Here is a 23,470-nt window from a genome sequence, read left to right as displayed (position 1 = left end):
AGAGAGAGAGATAAAGAGGAAAAAAGGGTCGGCGTGGAAAAAAAACGTCCGAGGGAGGAAAAAAAGGGGGTCATCCGAGAAGAAGGCGTGCGCGCGCGCGCGTGTGAGTGTATATGTTGGTGTGTGTTTCCTCGTAAATATAAAGTATCAATTTTTTTTCTTCGCGCTTCGTCGTTTGTTGTGAGCGAGAGAAAGAGAGAAGAGATAGATAGTTATAGTAGAGGAGAGTAAAGTGAGCGAGAGAGTGAAAGATAATAGATAGAGATAGAGATAAGAGTAACGAGAACTCGAGACGGCTTTACCTGATCGACACTGGGACTCCTGGCTTTGTCGTCGGCGTCGCGTTTTGCATCGTCTTGTCGCTTGGGACTGCGCAACGCCCGTTGAGGATCTGCACTACCTCCCAACTCCGACGTGCACATTACTAGTAGTGTCACCTTCTGCACGATATCCACCACTACCAGGCCTGAGTCGTTGCCGTAGGCCATGCTATTGTGTATGGTTGTTTTTCATTTTCAAAAAAAGAAAGAAGAAAAAGGACGTGTCGTGACGTTGGTTTTTTCATAGATCTTTCGACGCTCTGTATTGTATGTACTGTGTAAACAGCATTTTAAAATTCCGATTTTCCTGCAATCATTTTTTCCATGCACGTATACCGCGCACGCGTATTCACGCTTCGTGCTCTAATAACTAAGTGGTATGCAGGCTTTTGCTCACGCAGCTCAACTTTTGAGTTTAACAAACCATAGAAAGTAATTGGAACGATATATGCATGGCAGTCGAGAAAGAAAGCATCAAGGGATTTATATGCATATTTTGTGCGAATCTATGCTTTTAAACTTTCAAAGCTGCTCGTTTCTTCAGGAAAATATAATATTTATAAAGGACAAAAAGCTTTTAGGCTTCCTCGAAAACGTATAATCTCTCGTTTCAACAGTTTACAAGAGAATAGCATGCAACGTTACTTTAAAAATGTATACTTTTCCAATGACTCTAAACTTATGTGTCGCACGAGTACTATGACGTTTTGCAAACACAAATATATAATATTTACGAAAATAATTTGAAAAATGACTACCATTAAATCAAAACTTGGACTAAAACGCAGTGTGATGTAGATTGATGTAGAGCCGAAATCTGATTAGTCGGTATTATTATTTCAAAGCTTCAAGTAGCGGAAACAAAAAGGAACTGACCAATTCATATTAAACGTAATTTGAAGTCAATTTCAAAAACGAATGTTAGCCGAATAAAGCCGAAAGCATCAAACGATGTATAAATTTACGTAAACTTTTGACAACATTCGTTGCAGGTACGACTATCCATTGGCTTGTACCATTCATGAATATGCCAAGCTCCTAAGGTATTGGTATTAGAATGATTTATTGCTGCGAATGTTGAAACCATGATTAACATGCCAATTGCAATGTAATTACTTCGCTCCAATTGAATACACGCAAGCAACCTGATTTATTGCGCGAGGTTATAATTTTGCAATTTCAATCGATGACGTAATAATGCGGCCAACCTACGCACGTAAAATAAATTGATAATCATCGGAAATGCTTTGAAGAGCAAAAAAGCCTCGAGAGCTTTCAACGTTAAATTGGTACGAGAGTAGCAATCCAGAGATCAAAGCAAAACTCACAGTCCGTAAGAGGAATTGAGACTGAGAGCAGTGATGGCCTCAGGGACCTCGCCGTTGGGCCCGTGAGTGAGGCAAATGAGACTGGCCTGGAAGCCCGGGGCTCGCTTCTGCAGTCCCTGCCTGACCCTGAGCGGTTGATTCTTCTCGGCGTTGGCCTTGGCGTCGTCGCCCGTATTGGAGAAGTCAAAGTCGGGCGAGCGCTCGCTGTCCTTATTCGGGTCCGCTACCAGGAACACGTCCAGCGGCTGAAATTAGCTCGACAAGTTCGGTGATTAAAATCCTCATAGAGTTTCCCGCAAGTGACTTTATACTTGTTCGCGAGGTGGCAGATGTAATTTTCACCGCGGTGTAGCAGTTTGATTGTGTCGTTCGTTTTCCAGAGATCGCGGGCGCGCGTGAGTAGTTCGAAAATAGAATAGGGGATCAATCGACTCCTTGCTACGTGATTTTGGCAAGAGAGACAAGTCCCGACTGAATAAACGGAAATGATGGGCGACACGTAGACTCAAGAGAAAGACGTGGCTTGGCTTGTTCTCAAATCCCGAAAAGCAGAACAGGGTATCTTTCCTTGTCTAGTGTCTAAAGGACACCGAGAGAATGAAAAGAAGCCAATCGATTTTAGGATTTTCGGAAGGGCAGATGGATTTCGCTTGAAAATCGTAATAGTCAAGAGCGCAAAAGCAGACTCAAGGGCGTATCTTTACATTCTAATGAGTTTAACGAGTTTAGCAATTATTTCGTTCGTTTACGGCGAAAAAGCCACCCTATTCGATTGGAGGGCGACAAATGTTTTACGATTATTGGAATCGTGCCTTTAATGCCGTGACCGTATTCAAAGAAAATAAACTTGCTTTAGATACGATTGTACGGTCGGTTATGCGCTCAGAATGAGTGTAAAGCCGTAAGGCCGAACACGAATGAACGTGGATAATAAAGGCACTATTAAAATAGGCGAGCACCCGTCGACTTTTCCCAGCGCCGCACAGGACTTGCGATCACAGTTGACAGATCGACGGAAAAGCAAGCACTCACCACAACTTCGGACATGCCCTCGGCCTTCTTGAACTTGAAGAATACAACGTGCCTGCCGGCCGCAGCGATCGCGAGCTTGCGACTCTCAGGGCACAGGAATATCAGTTGTATGGCGAGTGGATCCTCTTCGTTGTCGAGGCTGCGCGTGCGGTTCTTCTCGAACAGCTTAGCTGTCTTCAGCTTGTACAATACCTGCAGGGTGCCGGCCGAGGCGTCCCAAAACTTTATGCTGCCGTCGGCGTGACTGCAAGCGCAATCCGTTAATTCAGCCAAAGCGAGAGCTATTTATCGGCCTACGTTGTTGTTTTTTACGCGGTCGTCGCCGTCGTCGCCGGTCAAATATTCAACGTTGATTTATCCGCTCCGTCATAACTTTTTCAACTCGCTGCTCGGGGCCGCGGTCCGATTTACATTTGGCCGCGGTATGTAAGTTTTATATTCTTTTATGGCACTTCTGAACTTTCGTCTGCCATCGTGTGTCAATAAAAAAAGATTTCCCCTTGAAAACATATTCAATTACTTTCCATCGGTAAATTATGTCAGCAACCTTTTCATGCGCGCTTTTTTTTCTCGGTTCAGGGGGATCGCATGCGCTCCTTCAATTAACATTAAAAGGGCTATAAAGTTTTGTAATGCTTCGACGAAAAAGTAATTAAATTTCAGCGACGTAAAAGTGAACGCGGAACAGCGAATCCTGCGTGATTGGAATTTCCATTAAGGGGATAAAAGAAGCCGCCCTTTATTTTTCTCGGCTGCGCGCGCAATCGTCTTTTTTCTTTGGCCGACACAAAATAATCAATTTTGACAATGAGCTTAATCGCCAATCCGCGGAAAATGCATTTCGCTAAACGAAAGAGTTTCGTTTAGCCGCGCATCATTCTTAGCCGTATCGTCGAATGTCAACGCGGGGCAACACATTGTGGCGTCTGACTAAACTTGCTGTCGTTCCACTGCGCCGTCACGCTAAGTGATTAAAGAACATTGTATTTCGGAAAAAATAGGAAGCACTCTTAATCTCCGTTCGAAATTTGTCTTGTTCGAAAATAGCACTGGTCCAGTGAAGATATTTGTATCGTAAGAGATACAATAAAGGGAACAAGAATTAAATACTCACCCGGTGAGGATAATCTCGTTGTATCCACTAGAATTGGGATTCCACTCGCCGCCGGAAAGTGGCCACTCCTTCTCGCTAAATCCAGTTTTCTTCTGAGACTTGGATCCAACGGAGTAGAATGCCGGAACAAGATCGCCAGGACAGTCGGCGAAATAGGCGCAACACGTCACCGGCGACTCGTGCAAATCCATCGGATATGGGTTCTCAAAGCACGGAAAGCCCGCGGTCAGCAAGTCGATTACCACCAAGTCATTTTGCAGCAACACCACCACTGCGTACGGATCTTGAAAGTCTGCAATCGGCACGTTTTACCGCAGGATCAGCGTATCGTTTCACGCGGCCAGTTGCGCGCTAACTTTGTCAACTGACTCCCTTTTTTACGAGGCCGTGAGCTAACCGAACGCGCGCGATCGAGTCTACATACACACTTGCGCTTCGTCGCGTAAAGTCGCGGAGCTATATCATTTGAATCCGAGCGTTCGCGTTGATCAATGCGCAGCGATATCTTGTTATCGCCAGTAAAGCTAGCATAAAACTGATGTATAGTTTCGAGTGCGCAAATAGGTCTGTCCAATAGTACAAGGCTTATCCACTGTTAATCCGATAGCTATCAGTTTCGCCCAAAATTCTTTGAAAATCCACCGATCGAATTCACATAAATCCGTCGACGGCAGGTCGCCCTCTTCATCTGGAATGATATACCGGCGAGATATATTTCACGATACTTTTTCTTTCGTTTTACTTGTTTTTTATGTAAGCCGGGATATAACAAACGATAAGAAAATATCCAGCAATTTCCAAATTGAAATCGAGTTAATAGCAAAACTTTGCGCGAGCGGCGATCGGTAAAAATGATAGCGGCGATCGGCAAAAAAGATAGATGGCAAAACTTGGACAGGCGGCAAGGGCGCCCGCAGTGACATTCAGCAATCACGAAAGTTAGTAGTTTGTCAATTATCGAGGATAATATCAGCGCGAAATTTGCTAGAGGCTCTGTTTATATTATTACCAAGTTTAGACCGGCTCTCTCGCAATATCATAACCAGCCTATTTACCTACATACACAGGCTTATATGCGTGGCCAGAACTAAACGGAAACACGTTTCGATCATGTAGAAAGGACCGTTACTGTCACTGACACACGCGCGCACACATGCGAACAGTATGGGACGAGCGAAGCGGCAAAGGGAACATTACGGTCGAAATGCCAATAACGCTTCACGATCGTTATTCGCGGACCATAGTCCGAATTCGCCCTTGCAAGCGGATGCACAGAGACATAGTTGGGGGGCGGGGGGGGGGGGCAAACAAGCTGAATTTATGTATGTATACGTACCGCTAGTCCAAGGACTCTCACAGAGCACGATAAAGTCCACGACATTGTGCTCCATTTCGAGGACCGTTGTGGTCTTGCCTTGTATGACGGTGATGCTCGGCGTCCGGCCAGTCGTCTCGAAAGCCAGCCCGCCGGAAAATACAACGTACGCCTCCCTGGAAGGTATTCACCAGCACTTTCATCTCGAGCACTTTACACCCGAAGCTCATTTTCTTATGCCGCCCTTCCGCTTTATCGTCGTCCTTTTTATAGGCCACTTTCCGGATTTGCATATACTCCCTCCCTCCGCGAGGGCCCGCGAGCAAACGCAGCGCTCGTTACTTTTACGAGCAACCAAAGCGACCGGGTTATTTTTTACTTGTCTTTGAATTAAAGCCCAAATGCTAAGCGGGGCTTTGTCGGCCCACTTTCTAATCGCACACTTGCAAACGACATCAATGCGATTCAATGTGATGACGCATACGCGAATCACCTTGGAGAATTACGACGAGTTCGTTTGTGCAAGTCTTCGGCATTATAACTTGGACGTTACTCCAAAACTCGATTTAATGCTCAATGTAAGGTGATAATTATTGAAAGTAGTGTTATGGCCACCTCACGAAACTTTTAAAATTTGTTAGAAAAGTTTGAAACTTGGAGGAAATTCAAGCGAGGGAGAAAGAAGGAAAAAGAAGAAACGTTATGTAGGAACACTGGCAACAGTTGGTTTTCATAGTCGTCGTTGGCTGTTATTATGGCCATAAGTGTAAACACGCATAAAGATGTCACATCTACATGGCTCCCTGATATTTTCTGAAAAATATACAGCGACTTCATTCCGACGCTTTTTCTTTTTCAATTGTCTCGTCGGCAGCGCGCCGTATTTGAATCGCTTTCCAGCCGAATACGCAAGGGTATCCCATTAGCCGCGAGAGGCATCGAGACGAAGAGGTCGCCTCATTACAAGCAAAAACGTCCGGTCTGAAACTGGATTGTCAAGGCGACTAGTCGCCGAGCTTTCGAAACAATGATATCCTCCTACGAAACAATGAAAAGTGGCGCTGCATTGCCGTCGCTGCTCCTTTGAGAATAGGAGGAGCGCGCGCATAAGTCGTATAGTCTCGCAGTGACGAGCGTGAAATTATGCCGATCAAAAGGCCGCAACTCGGCCGTGAAACAATGCAGCGCGCGCGGCGCGCCGAGCAGAATTCCGCACCGCAGAGGAATACACCGTGGCTCGCGAACAAAAACGTCTTTGTCGCGCGCCAGCTTGGCGCGTCCAAGTTTCAAGTTCGCCGCGGCAAGCCAAAATCGTAGGCGTACAATGCCAGCCGCTGCTCCTCGCGCATCACTCCCTTTTCATTTGCGCGCGCGCGCGGAGAGGAAGGGGCGGCCGACCTCTCTTGAAATATGAAAACGACGCTCGCTCGTATAAATATGGCAGCGCGCTCGAGCCCGAAACTGCTCCGTAATAAGTTCCGCACCCCCGCTCTCTTTTTCTTTTCTTCTGGAGGTTGGAGGGAAGATGGATTGCTCCGGTGCTCGCGTGAAATCTCTTGGGTTAGCTCGTTATCTATCTTGCGAACGTCAAACGTCTATCTGTCGTATAATGTTCCCAGAGACATTTGCCGACTGCTTAGGAGATTTATGCTTATAAATAAATCACGGACGAGCGCCCCCGTGAAAGCTGCGGATGGCCAGGCTCGTTCGGCATCGCTACACGGCAATATCAAGCAACAAGGGATACATGTGTTTGCAAGGTGCACAAAACTGTGAAAAGGATGAAGGATCATTATCAAGATTAGCAATGCAAATGTGTGTCAGACAATTGAACAGAGCGTAAATGACACTTTAATCTCATATAAGACGAAAGTTTGAAAGACAAAGGGGTGCAAATACACAGAGTAGCAGCCTTAATCCCTTGAAAACTAACCTCGCGACAAGGGCCCTCTCTATTATACACCCAGCTCCCTCTGCCCGTCTCTTTCTTTCCCAGCCAAGTACGCTCGACGTCAATGCTGCGCCTTCATTAAACTACCTAATGAGAATGGCTCGCTGGCGTATTGAAGGCATATTTCGTGCAGTTTTCGCGCGCGCACAAAGGGCAATGGGCAAAGGGCAAAAAAAGGACAAGGAGACGCAGCAAGTGCATATCCACGTGAGAAATCAGACATCGTCCGCTGCAGCAAACGCTCCCAAGTGGCCAAAACCGCGCCGCGCGGCGATAAATGACAATGAATTTTTCATCGCTGATCCTTACCCCGATCGGGAAAGCTTCCACTCGACTTTCTGAATGGCTTTGCATGGCTCGGGCTCGCCGTCCTTCGTGTTTTTTGCTGTCAACATAGGCAAATACACGTTCGCGCGTAAGTACAGGTAGCACCGGAAAGAGGACAAAGCACGTCGGAAACGTATGGGCAGACTGAGAGAGAGCAAGAAAGAAAGTGCCGCGTGTATTACCCGAATGGTCCGATCGACTTATCTCGCGCGCGGGTTGCTCGTCCAGTGGCTCGTCAAATGGAAAAATGCTCGTGAAATAAGACGCGCGACGATAACGATCCTTCGCAAGCGTCGAAGAGACCGCGTAACGCCGAAAAGTCCCACGCGCGAACAGCTCTTCCGCTCTTCCGCTCTTCCGCTCTTCCGCTCTTCCGCTCTTCCAGAAGAATCACGAGCGCGCGAGGGGGAATGAATGCAATTGTAGCTCAGTCTAGGAAGAGCCCTCGAAATTCCCAAGCACGCTCGGGCTTCTCGGCAAAAGCGCCGCGATGTGCCTCGACTGATATCGAGTGCGCCGTCTCGGGAATGACGGAATACGCTTTTCATCCGCGCGTGCCCCTCGTTATTCGCAACGCGCGCTCGAACTTCTTGATACGAAGCGTAAAAACACCGGATCGCTTCGTTTCCCATAGGCGAACGGAATCGCATTGCAGCTGGCACGCGGACGCGCGCGCGACGAGAGCGGAGAAAATGGAGGGGAGGGAAAAAATGATTCTCTTTTCGCGAGATTGCCCGAGACCCGGGCGACAGTGTAAGATGTTCCGCTTTCTTCTCGCTTTCTCTCAATCTCCTTTTGCCTCTTTCCGCGTGATACGCGTAACAAAAGAAGCGATTCTCCTTCTCTCACCGTGGGGATGCGTCACGTTCACGGGTTTAGCCTGTCTAACGAGCCACGTGCTTAGCGAGCCGTCGGTATGGCTGCACATGAATTGCTTGCCCTCGTGGTGCCATGATATTGATCTGAGCGGCTCGTCCGTCTGCCACCTGAATTCGGCTTGTTTCAACTTTAGATCCCAGAACACGATTTGACCTGAATCGTATCCTATCAGCATCTGTAAAAGGCAAAGCGGTACGGTTCAATGACGGCGACAATGTATTTCGTAGACGACGTGCAGCGTAGCCCCCCAAATCAATGTGAGCAACCAATTTAATCATCTCTCGCCAAATTCTCGGGGGCCATGAATATTCATACGAAAAAAGAAATCCAAGAGCTGCGCACTATATATTGCAACGCGAAGTGTGAGTGTTGTAGCAGCTCTGTCGAGCTGTTAAATATTCACAAGGCGCCGATATACACCCGTATAGGAGCTTCTTTGAGTAAGGTAGAGTGACTGGGGCAGTGAGCAATTAAAGCGTGTTAGCATTGGTTTGGCGTCTCGCGAGACGGCTTTCGCTAGTCACTAATTCTCGATACTAGTCGTGCTCGACGCTTATTCAGCCTAATTCAATCACTTTTATCTCATTCGATCTGTCGTCGTTATATCAAATCACTGCCATTGCAATTTATCGCGCGGTTTTTATTTCTTTTCTTTTTTTCTTATTTCATAGAAATATCCCGTGAATAAATCGCCTCCAGTTAATTTTTTTCTCTAACGACATCGTTTGTAAAACAAAAAAAAATTTGAAGATCAAGTAAGACGGCCGAGAAGATTAAAAGAATGTTTATTGCTGATAACTCACTCGAAACACGTAGGAGCACGCAAGCTACTTAAAATTAATTGAATCTAGTCGAGACTGCGCGAGAGATAATCCGTAGCTTTCATCTGGTTTTAGCAAGTTTTGCCACACGATATTAGTGTGCCGAGATATTACTATTGCCGAGGATTGAGAGAACGTTGTATGTTTATATGTGTGTATCTATCTATCGACTGAAAACGTATTCTGCTGCAGTATGGAATTAACAGATCAGTTTACATATTAACTAGTTTCCATAATTTATACCGAATCCACTTGCCCGTATGTACATACATGCAGCACATGTGGAGTGTGTGTGTGTGTGTGTGTGTGTGTGTGTGTGTGTGTGTGTGTGTGTGTGTGTGTGTGTGTGTGTGTGTATTTTAATCGCGAATGTTTATTCCAATAGTATCCATCGATCATATTCTCAGTAAATCAATGAGTTTGTATTTTGTACAAATTGTATTTTTAATCATTATATTATTTTTTTCTATAAATAAATTCGCTTATAAGTTTCAATATTTTTATAATTACGTTTTATGAAATTCATCTCGTCATCAAAAATGTAAAATGAAAAAAAAAGTCATTTCGCTGAGACCTCCGAAGCACAGAAATATACATAATTGTGAACTGTAATTTCTCCGACAAAAAAATACTTTGAACCTTGCCATGTCATAGCAGAGCCTTTTTCCTGTCAGATGTGGAAACTACAAAAGGAAAAAATTACTCAGGTAATAAGATGTTATATCTTTTTTTATCAAGCTAATACACCAGCGTAATTATATATTTGTCAACGTTGCACAATGTTAATCTCTCTATATTTAAATTGTTGAAAAATGTACTCTATGGAAGACATCTGCTCCCATTATTTTCCTGATATGTAGTATGACATTTGAAATATGAAAAGTAGAACTTGAAATCACAATATCAATATTTTATCCGATATAATTATAATCGAAAAAGATACGCTTAATATTTTATCATATTTTCAATTTGTGTCCAATTTTTCGTAGCGTATAGCTTATTATAAATGAATTGAAAATGTCTATATTTCTTGACATAAGTAAAACATAATAATGTTAAATTCCCTTCAGGGAATGTTTAGACACAAAATTTTAGGAAAGGGTTCAGCTAGTACGTAATAAAGTTAACGAAAACTTGATCTGAACTTTAGTTACTGATCAGAAGTTGAGCGTAAATTCTCGATGGCCCTTAGGCGAATCGTGTAATGTATATGCAGTTCTACGAACAAAACTCCTTTGCAAAGTATCTTCGGAATAAAATTAATGATTACTCACTTTACTTATGTCCAAAGGATTATCGCTCAAGTGAACAACTGCCCCAGGATGGGTTTGTCTCGTTCTGCAAATAATAATGAAATGTATTATTCAAAAATGCATAACTGACGTAGACGAGCTCTTGCCAATGTCATAGATTTCAAAATAGAAGATTTATTCGGCCTACAAGTCCAAAAGTCTATTGTAAAAATGCTCATCGTTGAACGAAAATTACCGATGGGTAAAAAGAATTCGAATAACTAAATCAGTGGCACAAGAGGAAAAAAATCACAGAGGCGGCAAGCAGATAAACAATAACAACAGAGCAGCCGGCAACAACTGTATAGCACTCGGAGCGCGGTCTGGACGGCCAGAGAGCATTTTACTCGTGACCGCGTGCGACCATTCTCTCTCTCTCTCTCCTTCCCAACGCGCCACTTCATCCTCGGTTGTAAAGCGTACGCAAAAAGTTTGAAAGAGAGCGATCGCAACTGCCGTGGGCACTTTTTTAATCCGTGCACAATTGAAAACCGAGCAACGATGCAAAATAGAGGAGGCAAAAAAAAAAAAGGAAAAAAGAAAAAACAGGCGAGCGCTTTGTGGAGCAGGTATCGAAAAGGGCACCATCGACACATATTCGCTCGGTCGTCCATGAATTAGCGCGGCAGAGCCGCGAAAATAGCACGTGTGTGTATGCATCTTGCAACATACGGTTTATGTTGCGATGATGTAGAGGACAATGCGCCGATGGCAGTCCGAAGCAGATGCCGAGGTCGCGTACGCAAGCAAGCACACAAACGGATGATTATAATTTACACAGAGAGATGGTGGGAGAAAAAGAGAGGGGGGGGGCAGTTATAAATTAACTGTGTTTACATGGTTATTCAATTTATCGGCTGTGACTTTATTTTCACCCACACGCATTCGTAAGGGGTTTCCGACGGGAGGAAAGGTCGAACTGATTTGAATTTTTCAGACGCGGTATTAGTAAGGAGTGAGCACGAGGAATAGCAGAAAAGCTTTTTTCTCTCTCATAAGCGCCCCCTCCCCCCGCCTCTTCAACTTCCGATTCCCCGCGAGGAAAACAGGTTCAATCGCTCGAATCGCTTTTTAGATGAGCCGATGAATCTTCAGAACTGACTATTGATGCATCTCTCTTTTTCTCTCCCGCAGCTTTCCACTGCTCTTGTTAGAAAGTATTTTTAGAACAACAAAGTATTCGAATTCAGGTTGAATATCGATTCCCAACTGATTGGAAATAAAAAAAAAAAAGTTGAACGCTGATTTGCGTGCCGGACAATGTATAACTCTTATAATCCATTAAAGTCCTTGCGCATACTTTGCACTCTTCGTTGCTCATGGTCAAGTGCTCTTTTTCATCGACGACAGGCAGACTTATTTTCGCTTGTTTCCATTATTCTAATTCCGTATATCGCCTCTCACGCTGCAGCGAAACACACGCGCTGCGTAAACATTCACAAGACTTTTCAGCGTCATTTATCAGCATTAAAAATGATAATGCGTCGGTACTTTTATCTGATCCCGAACGAAAGAGAAAAATATTGTTTAACCAGCAGCGCGTTAATGTTTTATGCAAAGCGTCAAATTATGAGAATGACAAAAGTACTCAATTTATGCACTGAGAAAGAAAGATAAAGGGAGGACAAGAAATCAAAGGGAAAATCAGGAAATCACTTAATCGCGCAGCTGTAACTTACGCAAAAAGACTTAAATGTGTCTGAATATCCAAGCGGCAATTCAATCAAGCCACTGGTTGCGTGGCATGTTTTCCAAAAACAAAAAAAAATCGACACGCCACAAGATTCGCCTGCTAATTTCACCCGATAAGCTTGCTCTACTGCTGTGGTCTTTGTCACTTGATATGTGCGTCTCTCTCTCGGTTTCTGTCTCCGCTCGCCGTTCGGTCGTAGATTAAGTTTCCCCTTGAGAACTTGGCTCCGCGCGCTCTTTACGGCTACTTGGGGGAGGGGGGACATACTAACGACTTTCAATGTATTTTACGCGGTTTTTCGAATTACCTACTTTAGCAGAAAAGAAAAAAAAGAAAACATTTCAGATCCGATTGGCAACATAAGAAGCTTTATTATTTCGGAAAGCGAACGTTGTATTATTCGGGCTATTTTGGTGTCCGCTGAACCGACATCGTCGAGCTGGTGCTCGCGCGTAAACGACGTCAATCGCAAAACAATATTGCAGCGAAACGCGCCAGCGCAGTTCAGTCTCTCTGTGAAAACTTGTTTCTCGAGATAAGAGAACGATAATATGGCGCAGAGATAGTGCACGCGCTGCAACTTTTACGAGTGTCGTTTATATGCGCTCAATAAACAATATAAAACTTGAAACGCGCACTCGCGTGCGTGCTGCAATCGAAAAAGTTGCTCGTGAAAGCGCGAGAGGCAGAGCCTCGTTTCAATAATTCCTCTGCTTCTCTTTTATATCGAACTCACAAAAGCTGCGCCAGGAAGGAGCAAATTGCTTTGGACTCGTTATCCCTTTGACGAGTGCCCCCTTTGATCAGAGAAAAAAAAAAGAGAAAACTTGGATGGCTCGTCACAGGCACGTCAGTTTACTCAAGGATCACTCGTGTTTTTGGGCTTCGACACGTGGAAAATGGTACTCGCCATCCGTGACGCGGGCGTGCCTAGCGCGTATTCCCTCGCGTTGTTTTGACAGCGCAGTCGAGCAATATGCCTTTCTTTATCGAAGAAAAACATCTCTCGTTATTGTCAGCGAGCGCCGAAGCCCATTTTTCAACTCGTCCTTCCATGCCTTCTTCAAATTCATTTTCCGCGTTGCACAGAGTCAATCAATTTTCCTCTCTCCGAAAGAGGGCTAATCTGAGGCCGTGCGTATGAAAAGCTTTCGATAATCAATCAATTGGGACACATTCGCCAGCAAAGAAAAAGCTTGCGCTTGTACAGCGAGGGAAAATAACGCTCGAACAAGTCTATCATCGAGGCTTTCCGCGTCGGTTCCCGCTTTTTCTCTTTCGTTTAAAGCGGCCAAAGTTTCGACGAGAGAGGGAGGCTCGGTTGAGAGCTTATGAACGAATGAACCCGATATTTCCGCGTGTCAGTGTGTGGCGCTTTATGTAGGCAAGGGAGAGGCAGAGCCGCGATCCGCGCCGTCATATACGAGTACACACCCGAAAAGTTAGAACGCTCCGACGAGCAAAATTCTCCCGAGCGAAACACGCGCATACCACCAGAGGGACTTGAACCTGCCAATACGAGTATACCGTGTATATCAGCGATTCTATACTCCTCCTGTCTTTTCCTCAATCTTTATGCCACTCGGCAAGCTCCTTTTCAAATTTCTTTCACTTACGAATTGCCGATTTACTTCGAGATCGAGATCCATTCAATTTCTTTCTGTACATATGCCGATTTCTCATTCTAATGTCAATTTTATGTCATTCTACTTTCCTTCCAAATAATTTACATTAATTTTGACCAAGACAGGTTCCGTGTAAGCTTTTAGCTATTGAATTTCGTCTTGAAATTTTACTTATTCCTTTGCATAAATCTTATCTAAAATATCAAGGGCGAATTCAATTTGACGGCAACATTATTGCTCGAGAAAAAAATTCCACGTCGTAAGCAACCTATTTTCAAAAATTCAAATCTTTTCTCACTCATCCTTAAAAATAATACAAACGCGCGCAATAAATATGCAAATTTTCAAAGTATACGTTGCGAACTAACGAATTTTTCGAATAAACCAAAAAATAAATCCTGCTGGCCTAATTTTATTCGCTTCATTACTCTCTTCTCTCTCAACAGTCGAATTATCTTTTCGCAGGTGGAGCGAGAGTTTATTTTATTAAAACTAACTGAATGTTCCGTGGGAGATGTAAATTCATACGGCAATTTCAAGTTTTTCTTTTGCAAAAAAGAAATACCATTTAGATGCAATGCAATATATTTCAGAAAAATCCTATTTACTTAAGCGAGCAAAAAACGGTAATAATTGCGCAAAGCCGCGGGCTCACGTCGGCGCGGGAACAATAGTCTACTTTTATCTTGACTCGCGATTTAATAAGCCCGTATCCGTGCCGTAAAAGCTAATAAGCAAAACGTCGAGATAATCATCGAAACAGCCATTCGTTAATAGTCGCGAGCTTCTCAAACAAAACTTGGCAATCACAGCTTGCATGCAGAATGCAATGTAGCTTCGTCCTAGAAAATAAAAAGCGAAGGCGTTCGCGCGGTTAATTTAGTACGTTGTTGTCGAAATAAATATTTTGTCAGCCAAGTGTACCTCGTTACGAAGTGTTTACCGACATTAGGGCACGGGAAAAAACTTTGGTCGCTCGCACGCGCTGCGGTAATATCACCCGTCGCGGTTACTGCTCGTAAAAGAACAAGAGCAACAAGGAGGAGGAGGCTCAGTGAAGCGAGAGAGCAAGTTTTATTCGTTCACACGGAGAAGGCTCGTCCGGCGAAGAGCAAGAATTGGGGGAAAAAAAGAAAAACTTACACTTCGATGGCCTTGTTCCAGTTGATAACGTAGCCCGAGAGCTGGAAGGTCTCGATGTGAAGGACGTGGATGTTGCCCCGCTCGGTGCCTACGTACAGCCATTTGCTCTGCAGCGGCAGGTGCATACACGTTATCCTGCAAACAAACGGGCAACAGCGGAATAAGACTCACGCGAGATGCATCAATCTTGAGAAGGGAAAAGCGGGATAAGCTCGTTGGCGGGAGTGCTCGCGAGCTTCTAATTTAGAGCGGTGGAAAACAAGCCGAGAGCGGGCTTTTGTTGAAAAGCACTATCGCGCGCACAAAAGCCGCGCAGGTAGTAGTGTCGGAAAAACACACACGTACACACAGCGCGGAAAAGAAAAAAGAAAAAAGAAAACGCTTCAAATTTCCAAGTGACCCAGTGGCCTTGGCCCAGGAGGATAGCTGAAAGCCAGAAAAAGGGTGCAACTGACACCTTTCATTGCTTTTCTCTGCGTCGCCAGCCACTGATTTATCTCGTGCACTGCTGCCAGCTCGCGCGCGCCACTGTTTCGTTCCTGCGCTCTCCCCCCGGGCCCCTCTGTTGCACGCCGCTTTTTCATCAATTTAATGTACCCGCCAAAGAATGAAATTTATCCGGAGTGGCCACTTGTTTGCCTGATTTTTCACGACGGCGTGCCAATTACGGCAGCGAGTTTCTGCACAGCTTCGCCTTTAATTACTATATTATCGAGCGACACGTACCTTTATGTTCTCCTTTCATCCTCTCTCCACCGTTTTCTCACTGAAATTTCTGTTCTGGCTATGACAAGTGCTAACTTTATTGTTATCTTGACACTTCGCTACGCCAATAGATCACTGATAAAATACTCGAACAGACGATCGCTTCGATTCAGAGCTTATTGCAAAATTCGTTTCACTTCTCGGGAGTATCGTTTGAAAAAATCCATTTCTGATCGTACGTACATGAATCTTTATGGCCATGATCTGACATCAAAGAAGGCACAAAATTGTTCCCGAGTGAGCATCGAGTGAGCATTTGTTTGTTTGCTCGTCCTTTCTCGAAATTCAAAATAAAAAGCAACGTCTAACGTGCTGGCTCGCCGAACCGACACTCGATTCAGTAGGGTATATGTTCGACAAAAGCTCTGAGGGCACACGGGTATTCGCGTTTGTTGTTTGGCATTCAACAGCAGCTATTATTACATATCAGTCGCACATTAGCTCGGCGATCTCCGGAGAAACGGGAGAGGGAAATTCTTCCGACCTACGGCAGTGTATATTTGTTTTCAATTTCCTCGTTTCGCTGTCTCGCGTCCGTCACAATCACATTCCATTGGATCACGCAAGGTACAGATAATAATCAAGCGTTTTACAACGTACGTCGAAACGCCGACAAGCTTGTCTTCCTTCAATCGCACGTAACCGCGACAAAGTTCAATCGCTTGCAAGCCATTATTCATCGTCGAACCGTAACCCGGCGATAAAGCTCGCGCATCTTTCGACGAACAGCGCAGCTCGCACAGGAAACAAAGGACTCGACGCCGGGTATATATTGGCTGAAAATGTTAACGATTCGTTGCAGAACTTGTGCAGAATAACGCTGCGCGAAAGCTTTCTTTACAGTCCATAAAGTGCATTAAGAGTTTTCAACCCTTAACCCAAAAAGCCCAGAGCAGGCGCTTACAACGTTTTCCCTCGTGAAGTGCACGCGGCGCGTGTGGGGCGTCCACCACGTAAAACCCACTTTGCTCGTGCGAAATTTACAGCCGGAGCTTTACATCCGCGCGCACATACGAATATAGCGAAGCCTCTTTGTTTGACTCGAGCTGATCGCTGCTGTCGATTTCATATTTTGTCTTTTCAATTTTGCGCACGCGTGTATAAAGCGACGCTCCCGCTCCGACAACACGTGTCGATTATGGCCTTTGATGGAATCTGACGAGCCAGTGTTGCACGATCAAGCGCCAATTTTCCAATTTCAAAAGTTTTCAGGCGAATCGACGTCACACTAATAATATAACTTGAAAATTGATGATTCATTCGATTAAACAGCTTCAGCGATCGCCGATAGTACCGAGCTCGCGCGAAGAAAAAAGAAAGAGAGATTTAGCATAGCAGGTCCCCCCCCCCCCCCACCCTTCGACGAACGAAATTTATCGACGCGTTGAGTGGCCAACCGAAAGTTTTTCAATGAGACGCCTCAAAAAAAAATGACCTGGAAATTCAAGCAACGTAGCAGCCGCGGAGGATGCTCCACCGCGTCTCACCGGCAGGTTCGGCAATTCAATTAAGCTCGTGTCGTTACCGCCGCGCGAAAGCGCAAAAGCTGTGTCGCCCGTGACTAATTAACGAAACGAGCTTACGAGCTTGCGAATAACTTTTAGCGAGCTAATTACGGCGCGGACAAAGCTTTGTAATCAGACGTACGCATGCGTAGCGAAAGGAATAAGGCAGGACTGTAAGCGTCGCGCGTATGGGAAAAGGAAGAAGCCCGAAGAATTAAAGCTTGCAACTTTGCCGTGGATTCCATCTGCCTGACGTTTTGAGCGTTCAAAGCGACCACAAAAGTTTCTCAGATCGGAGAAACTGCGCTCACGCGTGCCCGCAGACACACGGGCAGCGGCAAATTTCACAATTAGGACAACAAAGAGCTGCTCTCCGACGGTTTGGAATCCGAAGGCCAGAGATAGATGTATGTATGTATACTCACCTCTCGCGTTGAAACTTGAGACTCTGCACGACCTGCGGTATTTTCTGTCGGAAATTCCATAGGTGAAGGATGTCGTCGTCGGTGGCCGAGACGAGGGCGCCCTCGTTCACGAGGAACTGCAGATGCGTCACGGCGTGGGTGCCTTCGGACTTTACGTGCACGTCCACGCCGGGACTGCCAAGACTGCGCCAGCATATCTCGCGTTAAGGAAAACGATTAACTAAATTTTTCTTCTTCTTCGTTACTTCCTTTACCCGCGCGGTTCTCGCGTTTCGCGGCGCTCCGACAGATTTCAGCGATAGGCCGCCTGAGCCAGCGTCGTGCCACTTAACTTGGACTCGACTGGCGGTTCGCTTTAATGAACTTTGTCGAGCTTCAGGTCGCGTATACGTCGGAGAATAGCACTAGCCGAGCACCTAACTTGATAACTTAACACCGTGCGCTACGACGCAATGTCGAGACATACGAGTACGCCCACCCTCGAAAACCCGTTACGCCTCGCCTCCCAACGTTGTTACAACGAATCAATTATTCGTAGTCCTCGACAACAGACTTCGCCGAGCTTTATATCAATTATTACTCCTTTTCGCTTGATGCGGGCAAACCATTGCAAGAGTGCGATCGTTATATCGACAACACTTGAGATCAGCAGTATTCGCTAATTGAAATTGCAGCTATTCCTGCGCTGAATCTCAGCCTGAATTTCATGTATGCGAAATCTTTTAAAGAGCTTGCAATTAATAACTCAAATGCTCGAATCATTTTCCGGAAAAACAACATGAGTTTTAAATTGCCGATGATGAAAACTAGAATGTGAAGATCAATCCATAGTTGTTGAAATCGACAAACTTGTTCTCCTAAAAGTACCGGAAACATTGCACTGGAAAAATGAGTTCAGTAATGCTCAAGCATCAGTGTAGTGTAGTGGAAAGAGAGAGAGAGAGAGAGAGAGAGAGAGAGAGCAGCTCTGTGTCTCTCTCGAACGTACGAGCGTATTGATCACCAAGTGGAATAATAAAGAGAAGAAGAGAAAATGGAAATATAATTGGTCGTTCGTGTATTTATATTCGATGGGCAAGAGCTAACGAGTTGCTCGTGCGCCAAAGTCGTTTCGAGTGTGATTCATTGATGGGAAATGTAGCAGCAGCAGCTATTTTCGATACACAAACGCGCGCGTCTCTGAAATTCAGCAGAATACGAGGTCGGTCAATCGAATCAATTAAATCCCGACGCACACTGGAGGAGAAAAGCGAACAGTTTATATTAGATTGCCTTCCTCGCTCGCTCGGCACCATTCGGAAAACCTGCCCTCGAGGTATCTGCCCCAAAGCAGTGCTCGTGTATACTCGCGTGCATCAACCGCTCCCTCCCGTTTTCATTTCCCGGAGAGAGAATTTTCATGCCAGCTCTAATAGCTACGGCTCGTAAATTTGGATTCACCTCGTCCGATCAAATGCTCTGACAATACGCTCTGGAACTCGCCTCAGGAGCCGATTCCTGAAAACTTTTTTTTTAACGACCTCCCATTCAATTTTTCATGCTATCCAACCGCTGCGCGCCGCATCGTTTCTCATATTTTCACTTGAATAATTTTTCCATCGATTTATTACTCGCTTTGAAAGCAAACCTTCCACGCGCCACGCGGCTTATCGCAACGCTCGCTGAGTTATGTAACCTTCCAATCAGCCATTTTGCGGTTTCGCTGAGCTCGCAATTTACTTTTCCTTTCCTTAAAAATAGCGCGGGCAAAAATACAACGTGTCGTAAAAAACAAATAGAATAAAAGAAAACGACTCAGATGAACAAGTAGACGCGCATCGAGGCTCTACGCCAAGGACAAAACGATATTACATTTAAAAGTAAAATGCCTATTTACCGGCTTAGATGCGCGGCGACAGTAGATATTTTTCTTACAAAGAATTTCACAGTAATGAAATAAAAATTACATTGATATCCAGATTAAAAAGCGCTTGGGGTTAACGAGCAGTTTTAATCACCGTGCGCACTTGTGCAAAACGAAAAAAAAAATAAAAAGAAACTCGAAATGCATACTCTTAGGCTCGAGCGAAATTCATGAGTGGGAATATAAGCTCAGTTGATTCAACTAACTGCACGTCGTTTTAATTTAAAATATCCCATCCACTGCGTCGTGTTGTGATTGCGCGCCTCGGGCTCTCGAAACTTGTATCTCACGCTCGTTTACATTCCACGTTCGTTGGTTAAACATCGCTATTTTTTTCTCCTTATCTTCTATTTTTCTCGGACGATTTTCGCACTTCTCCGCGACGTAACGTGGAATGAACAACGTTCGTTAATTGCTTCGGAACTAGACTAACATTCAAATTCTCGCGGAATTACTTTCGACAGTCCGACGTCGCATTTGCCTATTGGTAACCTGTTTTTTGAAAGCATTCTTTCATTTGAGAGACTTGAGCACGTTAAATGACAAATATGACGCGCTTGGTTTTATAGGATGCAGTAAATTACAAACTTCACGACATATTATTCCACGAGAAGACAGGCGCTTGAGGTAATACAAGTATACCCTATAGCTGGACGTAACCTATTTTTGTTGTATAATATGCTTGCACGTTTTACGATCCACGAACAAAAAAGAATCGACGCGAATGCCACGCAACCTCGTCGCTGTAAAATACTCCATTTTCTCTCTTTTCTTTTTTCATCCCCGCTTTCAAGGATGTGAAAATCTGTATGATGAAAAGCGCTACTAATTGACAAACTCGTGCGATAGACTTGCGAATTGCAGGAGGCGGTGAGAAACGGCGGAGGAGGCGCCGAACGGAAGAGGAGTAATCGGCTCTGGCGAGCTCGAGAGCAGAGGAAGGGTCTAACATTCGGCGAGGCACACAGGGCGCCTCGTTTCAGCTACGCTCAAAGCGATCTTTCATCTAGCACTCCTCGCCGCTCGTTTTCCATTTTGAATTCTCTCCGGCGCGGTATGTCGGCTGCTTCCACTGGCGCTATCACGTCGAGAGCCTTTGCGCGTCCGCGCATACGCAGCATCCGGCTCCCTTATCCAACACTGGCGCTCACAGACACGCCAAGCGTGCGCAGTAAACGCGGAACTACCAGCGGCAGGATCAGGCAATAATGACTCGGCGGGCCGAGCTCGCAATCGCAAAGGATACATCCTGAGGGATCCTGATTTAGTGCCGATGGCCAGCAACCTCTGCACGGGGTCGAACGCCATGGCACTCGGCTGATATGGGAAGCCATGCCTGAACGTCTGCAACAGAGAGAAAATAGGCGCTCCATCAGACATCGTTATATTCGGGCCTTTACAGAGCTGTCGAATATATAGTCGAGTTTCGGTCGGTCTCTTGTATTCACGCGACTTTTGGCGGCGTAGGCCCACCAGAGACGCAGGTCATCTCGATCGGGTCCGCCCGCGCCCACCTCTTTCGATATTTCATTCGATAGCTCGATGCGGCCTGCCGACACTTATCAATTATCTTTGTATCTTCGAGGGGTGTATACCCGACTCTCGCCTCGTGATCCCTCCTTCGGATCGTCGGATCGTCGGATCGCAATTACATCTCGAGGGTGATGTGTCGTTTGCTCGTCGTATTTACCGCCTAGCGCAAAGAGACCGACTTCATTCGTTGTCACGTTTTGGTCGATACGCAAGTAAATCGACGCGCGTAATCGAAACATCTGACCGAAGAATATTACTACGCGTAACTCGGTCTTTCCGGAATGTCCGAGCGTAAAGATGCGAAAACACGAGTCTTTCGCTTTATCGAGTTTCGCAGATAAAAAAATACCATCTTGCGACACGACGCCATTCCAAACGTAGCGAAAAACCGCACTTTTCGCGGACCCGGCTGTAAAAAAAATACACGATGAAATTCAGCTTCTTTACATTATTCACGATTACTTTTCCCGATATCAACAGCTAGTCGCTACATCGGGGACTCTCTAATGGATAGTATTTGAATTTGGCCGACAAAGCACTTTTGTACATACGTTAAATATCATATATATAGAGCCTACGCGCGACGCTGAATTTTAATGCATTTCATCGCGTAACAGTATCGGAAACCAATAGTGGTGGACGTGCTCATACCAAGAAACTAAATAATAAAAAAAAAAAGGAGCCTCTGCATCGAGTATTCCAAACTTTGTAATTCCGGACGCAATAATAAGCGTGAAATCATCGTGGGCAATTATCGAATTATTTGCTTCGTTTTTTGGGTAGCTACGCCAGTCGAGAGAGTAATTGAAACACAAATGTGCGTATATATAGGTTGAGGAAGCGACGTCGTTTATTGGCTCGTAAAATTCCAACTCGCGTGCTATTTGCGTTGGGTATCGACGAGTGAACTTTGAATTATGCTCCATCGAAGCTCGTTATTCAGTATACGAATTACTTCGACCGGCTGCACGACGCTGCGTAAAAAAAAGCGGATTGTCGTTTCAGCTTTTCGCTCGCAATATTAAATTTCAACTCCAACTGATGAGGTTCAAAATCTATCGAATATCCGGGCCGCGTTCGAATATTTTTCACAAAGTACTGTTTTCTTCGAAAGCTTTCTTATGTCTCGTATAAGCAAACTCGATGTTATGGCGCAAACTTAGCTCTTTCGTAGCATTTAGTAGAACTTGAAATATTGTAGTAACGAAACTTTGTTGTTTTCCAAAATAAACTGAGTACTGATTAAAAACTGTGAAGATAACGACACTTTTTTCGATCTTGTAAACTTATCAGCAATCAGTGGGCTTGAACTTGAATCCGAAATCAAAGATCCCATACATATGCTATTGGTAATCAATGCTCGATATCCCTATATATCAAGTTTCTACAAAGGTTTCTATGGAGAAAAATGAAATATATCATCTTGAATCGAATGAAAATTCAAGACAATAAACTGGTCACGTATCATTTTGCGAGTGGATGAGAAAATTAACGTTCGAAAGTTTTACATATCCTTTTTGTTTGATTAATTTTAAGCCCTAAGAAACAAATTTTAGTATTCAAAATACCGTTCATATTTTTCATAAAGCTCTTTTGTATTTGATTCGTGTACTATAGAATGCAGAGTACGAATATCGATATACCGAAAAGTAGGCTGACCGGACAATGTTACATAGAGTAAAAGCCCTTTAGAGCAAACGCACGCGTACACATATCTATCGGCTTTCCTATAGAATGCATTTGGCTCAGGCACAAAACTTTCATTCGAGACAAGAGAAGAGAACTTTTCGTTTGTCTTTGCCATTTGAAAAGCTGCTTAACTGCGTTAGTCCGCGCGAAAGACACTCGAATGTACTTTTCTCGCGATCAAACGAGAATTAGCAAATAAGAAAGAAACGCGTCAGTAAAAAAAGACCACATCCACTTCTCCTGTCAATAGAAACAGAATAGAAAGGCATTGAAAGGCATTTAAAGGGAGGAGGGGGTGAAGGAACGGTTTTCGGAATTTATATCCTTTCCGTGCACGGCCTTGCTGGTTTTTTAATCGTCGCGTCCGCGTTTAACGAGCGCTCATCGGTGCCTGCTTCGCCACTTTCTCGCGCTCAATTACCACTTAACTGTTCTCGCGACAAGAGCGCGCGTTTCTTCTTTAATTAAAGATTTCTTCTCGCGGCGTAGTTCCTTAGTTCGCCCGTCGTTTTTAAATCCGTCGCGCAGTTTGATCGCCTTTACAGATGCCACCGACTACTGCCAGCTTGCCTTGGTCTTTTATCTCCTACGAGAGGCATCGACAAAGCCCAAATGACGTCCCTTCATCCGCGCGACTAACAACACTCGCAGATAGAAAATAAAAAGGCCATGTTCTTTTTACAGTCCGAGGCATTTATCATTCGTGATCTTCCATTCCTGTTTTACTTGATAAGCTCGAGTATTGACATTTTTTTTTATTAACTAATACTAAAAAGGAGTTTCGGTTAAATTGTTAACTAAATTTCGCGT

The 23,470-nt window shown here is 44.8% G+C and overlaps 1 protein-coding gene across 7 annotated transcripts in view; it reads right to left on the bottom strand.

Annotated features, from left to right (window-relative positions):
* The window catches only part of LOC131672129 (syntaxin-binding protein 5), a 70,642-nt gene that overhangs the window by 27,298 nt on the left and 19,874 nt on the right, over positions 1–23,470 (bottom strand). For all 7 annotated transcript variants that reach the window (XM_058949133.1, XM_058949136.1, XM_058949134.1 and 4 more), the window contains exons 2-12: positions 20,685–20,782; positions 17,536–17,718; positions 14,841–14,975; positions 10,362–10,425; positions 8,237–8,441; positions 7,370–7,445; positions 5,131–5,285; positions 3,795–4,086; positions 2,681–2,924; positions 1,649–1,893; positions 303–489 (exon numbers count right to left, since the gene is read on the bottom strand). In XM_058949133.1, the coding sequence (XP_058805116.1) occupies positions 303–489; positions 1,649–1,893; positions 2,681–2,924; positions 3,795–4,086; positions 5,131–5,285; positions 7,370–7,445; positions 8,237–8,441; positions 10,362–10,425; positions 14,841–14,975; positions 17,536–17,718; positions 20,685–20,782 (1,884 nt within the window). The remainder of the gene's footprint in view (positions 1–302; positions 490–1,648; positions 1,894–2,680; positions 2,925–3,794; positions 4,087–5,130; positions 5,286–7,369; positions 7,446–8,236; positions 8,442–10,361; positions 10,426–14,840; positions 14,976–17,535; positions 17,719–20,684; positions 20,783–23,470) is intronic.

The sequence above is a fragment of the Phymastichus coffea genome, unplaced genomic scaffold, assembly GCF_024137745.1.
Source record: "Phymastichus coffea isolate CEN01 unplaced genomic scaffold, Cenicafe_Pcof_1.1 PCOF00143, whole genome shotgun sequence".
NCBI classification, from domain to species: Eukaryota; Metazoa; Arthropoda; class Insecta; order Hymenoptera; family Eulophidae; genus Phymastichus; species Phymastichus coffea.
The sequence above is the reverse complement of the archived record's forward strand: the minus strand, read 5'-3'. Positions and strand labels throughout refer to the sequence as shown.